The 8,432-nt window shown below is 50.6% G+C and overlaps 1 protein-coding gene across 1 annotated transcript in view; it reads left to right on the top strand.

Moving 5' to 3' along the window:
- The window catches only part of SMAD6 (SMAD family member 6), an 84,139-nt gene extending 83,392 nt beyond the window's left edge, over nucleotides 1–747 (top strand). Inside the window, exon 8 of the mRNA XM_011940558.1 lies at nucleotides 712–747. Coding sequence (XP_011795948.1) covers nucleotides 712–747 — 36 coding nt within the window. The remainder of the gene's footprint in view (nucleotides 1–711) is intronic.
- Nucleotides 748–8,432: the final 7,685 nt, after the last annotated feature.

Raw genomic sequence — 8,432 nt, 5'->3', positions numbered from 1 at the left:
GATTTTGGGTTCTTGTCTCAGATGAGAAAACCTGAGGCCAAGAGAGGGGTTGCGAGTGGCCTGAGGTCACACAGCATGCACACACATTATTCATCTCTGGGGACTTCCTGGTGCTCCACGCTTCCATAGTCCACTTCCTGCCCATCTGTCCCCTCTTGCAAACTCCCATCCCACACATTGCAAGGGGCATAAAAGCCCCAACCGCCTATGGCTGCAGCTGCCTTGTTTTAATCCTGACCCTGCCACTTAGCAGCTGTGTGACCTTGGGCAAGTTACTTGAGTTCTCTGTCTCAGTTTCCTCATCTGTAGAAGTGAGGAGTACTAATATGAGAGTATCTACCTCCTAGAGTTGTTGGGAGGATTAGATGAACTCGTGCCTGTCAGGCACTCAGACCTGGCCTGTATTAACCACTCATCAGGTGTTCACAGGTATGACTTGGGGGCCTGGAAGGCAGCTCAGGGAGGTGAGTAAAGCTTTGGTGTGGGGACTCCTCAAGTGTGAGGACTCAGATCCAGATCCCTGAACCTACTGGTGGCCTCGGGCAGTCACCTGACCTGTGTGAACCCCTGTTTCCTCAGTTGGGGAGTAGAGTCAATGATCCACAGTCACGTCCCTCCCCTGACAGCTGCTGCCCCTCTCCTGCCACCACCAATCCATCCTCCACCCACAGGGATGGTCTGCACCTACATCTGACCCACTCCTCCTCCAAGTGCCAGGATGACTCCCTGTACCCTCGGAGGATGTAGACCTGTCTCTGAGAGTGGCCTGTGACGCACTGATGAAATGTGGTTCTGCCCCATCTCAACCCCAGACAACCCCCTTCAGACACCGCACTCCAGACTTCTCTCTGTCTGTTTGTGTCTTCCAGGCCTTTGCCCAAGTTGTCCCCTCCTCTCAATCATCTCCCAGCCTACCCCATCCAGGCTCTGACCACACCGGTGTCTTTCTTCCCCTGGAGACTCCTGAGAGCCAGAGATGTCTCATATCCCACTGGCTCCCGTGGCCACGGGCCAGCCTAGTGGCAGATACAAAGGATGGACTCCCTGGATGTTTGTGGAATGAAAAGACCATGGAGGTAGTGGATGTGGGCGAGTTATATAAACTCTAAAGGGACAAGCAGACATGTAGAGGGGGGTATGTTTATTAGCATCACGTGTCTCCATGACAACCCCCAGCTGGCTTCTCCCTACAGGCCCCTAAGCTCACTCACCCCTCCCCGACCCTCAGGCCTAGGCTCTGGGGGTTCATGGCCTGCAGCCTTATTCTACCCTCTTGAGAGTGTGATGGCGAGAATTCCTGTTTGCATCTGTTAAAGTACAGGAGAAAAAAAAGAATTCTTGGTTTGTGGTGGGAGGTGGGCGGGTTGGGGGACATCCATTGGATGAATTAGAACCACAGACTTAGGGAACATCTGAACTGGGAAAGGCCTCAGAGTGCATCTAGTGCCATGGCTATCCTTGAACTGAGGCCCAGAGAGAGCAGGGCGCTAACTAGAGTCACACAGCAAGGCAGTAGCAGAGGGAGGCCAATATATGACTTGAAGCTCCTTCCAGAGCCAGCCTCAGCAATGCAGCAAAGGCTTCTGGGAAGCCAGCATTGGCCTAAGCAAAGCAGTTGAGAGGTAAGAAGAGTTGGGGTGTAGATCGTATGTTTCATTTTGTTTTAATTGTGGTGAAATATATATATATAAAGAAAATGATACAGCAGAGCTAGGTGGAAAAGCCTGGGTTTGGTGTATGGTTTTTTGAGATATTAATGCCCAGTCAAAAAGCTAATAGCAGTCACTCGATAATAAAGTATTCGCATTATAGTTTTTTTTAAACTGTCTTCTTTTTACGAAGAGGGGCAGGTAGGGCTTCAGCGGATTTCTGACCCATCGTGTACCCTGAAACTTGACTTCAGTTTTCATGTTTTATTGGATAAAGATAGAACGAATTGAAAAGGGAGGAAAGCCACATTTACTCTTAAGTAAACCAGAGAAGCTTCTGTTGTTCCTTCCTGCCCATGGCTATGGTGTGTCCATTGGATAGGGATGGTGGTGGGGAAAGGGAAAATATACTGGCCATTTATCCTGAACAAGCTTTTCCAGTCTCGTGGAGGAGGTTCATGCCCTAGCCTAGAAGGGCCCAGGTCCATGCCTCCCATTTTGAGCTATGAGCAAGTTAAAAGAAGACACTATTTCTCACCATTTTGTGGAAATGGCCTGGGGAACAAAGACTGAAATGGGCCTTAAGCCCACCTGCTACCTTGCAGAACCATCTGAAGCCCCATGGTGAGTAGATCCTTTTAGGACCTCAACAGGCTGTTTCCCACCCCCCAGCCAAAAATAGCTCAGAATCTGCCCTTCCAGGGCTGTATTAATGATTTATGTAAAGGCAGATGGTTTATTTCTACTTTGTAAAAGGGAAAAGTTGAGGTTCTGGAAGGATAAATGATTTGCTCATGAGACAAAATCAAGGTTAGAAGTTACATAGAATTGTAGGACCAGAGCCATATCGTTCGATCAGCTTTCTGAAGAATATTCTCAGAAAAAGAAAGTCTCCTTGGCCAGATAACTAAGAGGAATGTTGCATTGTATATCTTTTTTCTTGGAGATTTATATTAACATATTAAGTGCTTTGAGAAGTCCTGTATATTATGTCTTGCTGCATAATAAATTATCCCCAAACTTAGCAGCTTAAAATAACTAACATTTATTATCTCCCACAGTTTCTGTAGGTCAGGAATCTGGGAGCAGCTTAGCCAAGTGGTTCTGGCTCGGGGTCTCTGGTGAGGTTGCCATCAAGCTGTCAGCTAGGGCTGTAGTCCTCTGAGTCTTGACTGGGTCTGGGGGACCTGCTCCAAGCTCGCTCACTTAGCTGCTGGCAGGAGCCCTCAGTTCCCTGCCACGTGGGCATCTCCACTGGGCTACTTGCAACATGGCTTCCCCAGAGCAAGTGATCCAGAACAGCAAGGGTGAAGCTGCTGGGTTTTTGTTTTTTTGGTTTATTTTGTTTTTTTGAGACAGGGTCTTACTCTGTCGCCCAGCCTGGAATGCAGGTGCCCCATCATGACTTGCTGCAGCCTCAAACTCCCTGGGCTCAGGTGATCCTCCCACATCAGCCTCCTGAATAGCTAGGACTACAGGTGCACACCATCACGTCTGGCTAATTTTTATACTTTTGGTAGAGATGGAATTTCACCATGTTGCCTAGGCTGGTCTTGAAATCCTGAGCTCAAATGATCCTCCCACTTCAGCCCCACAAAGTGTTACGGTTATAGATGTGAGCCACCATGCCCAACCTAAGCTGCTGTCTTCTGTAACTAGATCTCAGAAGTGACATACCATCGCTTCTGCCATACTTATTTGTCATACAAACCATCTCTGTTACAATGTGGGAGGGACTACACAAGGACATGAATACCAGGAGAGAGGAATCATGGCCACCACATCCTCTAAGAAGAAAAACTGTTTAACTTTGTTTCCCAAAGTTATTTACGAATAGACTGTCCCCACCCCTATAATTCTGTCCCCACACCGAGGCATGCCGGTGCTTCTGGGCTGACCACAGCTGTTCACGCCAGGGTGCTCTGCACTGAGGCCCTGACCTGAAGACACTCAGCAGAAATGGCTGTCACACTGGAGTATTCAGAGGGCTCTTGGTGTGGGAGCAGGACAGGAGGCACCACAGGCTCACAGGCAGTTTGTGGGTGCACATCCAAAAGGAATAAGCAACCACTTCCACGGGAGTGCCGAGAAGGAGGAATCAGGAGGCCTCCTAGGAGGCTCAGTGCCTTGACCTCTGGTCCTCACAGGACAAATGAGCGGGAAGCTGGCAGGCTAAGGGTGGCAGAGGGTGCAGGAGCAAAGAGTTTGGGGATGGCAGAGACCAGGAAGCAGGAGGGGAGTTTCCAGACACTTGTGCTCTGGAGCCAGGCTGCCCGAGTTCAAATCCCAGTTCTGCCACTCAGAGTGACTTCAGTGACTTAATAACTCTTAACATGCTTTGGTGTTCCCATCTGTAAGATGAGAATAAGATTGCCCCTACCTCAGAAGTAGGTACGAATTGGGAGAGTGAAGCACACCACAGGGTACCTGGTCTGTCACCAGGACACAGCTGCCATTATTCACACAGGGCCAGGGCTGGAAAGGGCTGGGCGGCCCTCAAACACCAAGATGAGGAGCTGGGGTGATCTTCAGGGGGCAGGGGGGAAGGTGGGCTGCTTCTCAGTGGGCCAGGGAGATGAGCAGATCTGGGCAGCTTAAGGATCATTGCAGGGTCCTCTGAGCCCTGAACCCATCCTGGCGCCCCTTGAGCCTGGTGCCCACCAATGCCAGTCTCCTGAGAGGGGCTTCTTGCCATTAGAGGAAGCAGCCAGTCACCCTCCAATGCCTGGATGTGGAAGTGATCATTATAATCTGCCATCATCACGGGTTGACAGCCCCATTTTATTGTTGAAGAAACAGGCCTGGAGTAGGGAGGTGCTCATCTCAAGCCTGTAGTCAAGGAATGCTGGAGTGTGACCCAGGTTTCCTGCCGCCTACCCTGGGGACTATTGCATGCATATAGAAAGTTGACATCCTCTCCCTGTCTCCCAGATTCTCAGAGGGCGACCAGCCAGGCAGATGACTTATTTTTTATTTTTATTTTTTTGAGACGGATTCACACTGTCACCCAGGCTGGAGTGCAGTGGTGCGATCTTGGCTCACTGCAACCTCCGCCTCCCGGGTTCAAACAATTCTCCTGCTTCAGCCTGCCGAGTAGCTGGGATTACAGGTGCCCACCACCACGCCTGGCTAATTTTTGTATTTTTAGTAGAGACGGGGTTTCACCATGTTAACCAGGCTGGTCTCAAACTCCTGACCTCAGGTGATCCGCCCGCCTCTGCCTCCCAAAGTGCTGGGATTACAGGCATGAGCCACCGTGCCTGGCTGACATTTGCTTCTTAGAGCTAAGCCTCACTGGCCCCACCCTGGCCTTCAAGGAAAACTCTCCTGGTTCTGCTGCCAACCCAAACTCCTACACCCCTTCCCATTGCAAACCCGAGGCCCGAACTGAACGTGGAAGTCCCCATGCCTCCCTACCCATTCTGTTTCCCTGCACTGCTCAGGCCTTGGCCCTTCTGTCTGAACTCTGCAGGCTCATAGCAGGCTGCTCTGTGAGGATGTGCTTGGAGCAATGACTAGTGACACTCACTCACTCCCTGGGAGTCCTTGCAGATAAAGAAGGCGATGCTTACATTAATGATCATTTGTCCAAGCTCTCTGGAGGAAGGAACAAGCCCCTGTCTCAGATGACAGTCTGGAGCTCTCCCCATGCCCTGGTTGTGATTGGCTTTGCTGGAGTGGGCTTGTCTCTTCGGGGACAATATACATGCCTGAAAGACTGAATTCTGGGGACCCAGAGATCTCAACCTTGAAGCTATCTCCTGTTTCGAAGCTGAGGACTTCCCTGAGGTCCTTGGATGGCCTCAAGTGTCAGGAGAGGCCCTGTGGCCACCTTCTCAGGGGTCTGAGAGTCCAGTTCCAACCCCTCAGTTTACAAAAGGGGAAACTGAGTTCTGGGAGTTGGCCTAGCTGCTGAGTTCAGCGGTGGCAGGACCTGCCGTTCTCCCTCCTCTCCTAGTCTTGTTGCTTGGCAGTAACTTTGTGGTTTCCCCTAGACCACCCAGGGATCTGGTGACTCAGGCTCCAATGGAGACACTTTCTAAACAAGCCCTGGGTCTCTGCAGAGTGCTGGGGGGAGCCCGGTCCCTGCAGGCCCTGGGAGACAAGATTGGTAGGACTTACTGCCCCCCAAATCCAAGGTGATGCCCCAGAGGTATTCCTGCAATTGACTAGGTTTTTGCGGAAGGGTTAGGCCCCACATTCTCCTCTCCCCTCCATTCCATACCCCACTCCGCTCTGCAGCACCTCTCCTGCCTTAGTCTCTGGGTGTGTATGTTGAGGGTAGGAATGGAGGGGTTGACCTAAGAAATGAGAGGAACAGATGGGGAGAGAGAAGAGAACCTGAGGATTTTGGGTTCTTGTCTCAGATGAGAAAACCTGAGGCCAAGAGAGGGGTTGCGAGTGGCCTGAGGTCACACAGCATGCACACACATTATTCATCTCTGGGGACTTCCTGGTGCTCCACGCTTCCATAGTCCACTTCCTGCCCATCTGTCCCCTCTTGCAAACTCCCATCCCACACATTGCAAGGGGCATAAAAGCCCCAACCGCCTATGGCTGCAGCTGCCTTGTTTTAATCCTGACCCTGCCACTTAGCAGCTGTGTGACCTTGGGCAAGTTACTTGAGTTCTCTGTCTCAGTTTCCTCATCTGTAGAAGTGAGGAGTACTAATATGAGAGTATCTACCTCCTAGAGTTGTTGGGAGGATTAGATGAACTCGTGCCTGTCAGGCACTCAGACCTGGCCTGTATTAACCACTCATCAGGTGTTCACAGGTATGACTTGGGGGCCTGGAAGGCAGCTCAGGGAGGTGAGTAAAGCTTTGGTGTGGGGACTCCTCAAGTGTGAGGACTCAGATCCAGATCCCTGAACCTACTGGTGGCCTCGGGCAGTCACCTGACCTGTGTGAACCCCTGTTTCCTCAGTTGGGGAGTAGAGTCAATGATCCACAGTCACGTCCCTCCCCTGACAGCTGCTGCCCCTCTCCTGCCACCACCAATCCATCCTCCACCCACAGGGATGGTCTGCACCTACATCTGACCCACTCCTCCTCCAAGTGCCAGGATGACTCCCTGTACCCTCGGAGGATGTAGACCTGTCTCTGAGAGTGGCCTGTGACGCACTGATGAAATGTGGTTCTGCCCCATCTCAACCCCAGACAACCCCCTTCAGACACCGCACTCCAGACTTCTCTCTGTCTGTTTGTGTCTTCCAGGCCTTTGCCCAAGTTGTCCCCTCCTCTCAATCATCTCCCAGCCTACCCCATCCAGGCTCTGACCACACCGGTGTCTTTCTTCCCCTGGAGACTCCTGAGAGCCAGAGATGTCTCATATCCCACTGGCTCCCGTGGCCACGGGCCAGCCTAGTGGCAGATACAAAGGATGGACTCCCTGGATGTTTGTGGAATGAAAAGACCATGGAGGTAGTGGATGTGGGCGAGTTATATAAACTCTAAAGGGACAAGCAGACATGTAGAGGGGGGTATGTTTATTAGCATCACGTGTCTCCATGACAACCCCCAGCTGGCTTCTCCCTACAGGCCCCTAAGCTCACTCACCCCTCCCCGACCCTCAGGCCTAGGCTCTGGGGGTTCATGGCCTGCAGCCTTATTCTACCCTCTTGAGAGTGTGATGGCGAGAATTCCTGTTTGCATCTGTTAAAGTACAGGAGAAAAAAAAGAATTCTTGGTTTGTGGTGGGAGGTGGGCGGGTTGGGGGACATCCATTGGATGAATTAGAACCACAGACTTAGGGAACATCTGAACTGGGAAAGGCCTCAGAGTGCATCTAGTGCCATGGCTATCCTTGAACTGAGGCCCAGAGAGAGCAGGGCGCTAACTAGAGTCACACAGCAAGGCAGTAGCAGAGGGAGGCCAATATATGACTTGAAGCTCCTTCCAGAGCCAGCCTCAGCAATGCAGCAAAGGCTTCTGGGAAGCCAGCATTGGCCTAAGCAAAGCAGTTGAGAGGTAAGAAGAGTTGGGGTGTAGATCGTATGTTTCATTTTGTTTTAATTGTGGTGAAATATATATATATATATATGTATGTATGTATACATATGTATCATAAAATTTCCCATTTTAACCATTTTTAAGTGAACAGTTTGGCAGCATTAAATACATTTATATCGTTGTGCAGTCATCACCTCCATCCATCTTCAGAACTTTTTCTATCTTCCCTGTGTTTTTACATTTTACTGTGGTAAAATATACATACCATAAAATTTGTCGTTTTAACAATTTTTAAGTGCACAGTCCTGTGGCGTTAAGCACATTGTCATTGTTGCATTCCTTGTGCTTTTTAATGAAAGGCAAATGAAGACAAGGTTTTTAAATCCTTCATCCTGGGATTTTGAGCCCTTGCTGACTTCCAGCAGCCCTGAGAACCTAGACGGGGGTGTGTGTCATCCTGGCCCATTTGGGGGTTTGGAGGAGGCTGTTGCGGAGTTGGGGAGGCGGTGTTCAGGCTAGGCTGATCATCACTAGCGACACAGACCAAAACAGCCTGGTAGCCTCTCTAACCTTTTTATTTATTTATTTATTTATTTTGAGACAGAGTTGCGCTCTTGTTGCCCAGGCTGGAGTGCAATGGTGTGATCTCGGCTCACTGCAACCTCTGCCTCCCAGGTTCAAGAGATTCTCCTGCCTCAGCCTCCCAAGTAGCTGGGATTACAGGCATGCACCACTACTCCCAGCTAATTTTGTATTTTTAGTAGAGACGGGGTTTCACCATGTTAACCAGGCTGGTCTCAAACTCCTGACCTCAGGTGATCCGCCCGCCTCTG

Source organism: Colobus angolensis, unplaced genomic scaffold (assembly GCF_000951035.1).
Source record: "Colobus angolensis palliatus isolate OR3802 unplaced genomic scaffold, Cang.pa_1.0 Scaffold19, whole genome shotgun sequence".
NCBI lineage: Eukaryota > Metazoa > Chordata > Mammalia > Primates > Cercopithecidae > Colobus > Colobus angolensis.
The sequence above is the reverse complement of the archived record's forward strand: the minus strand, read 5'-3'. Positions and strand labels throughout refer to the sequence as shown.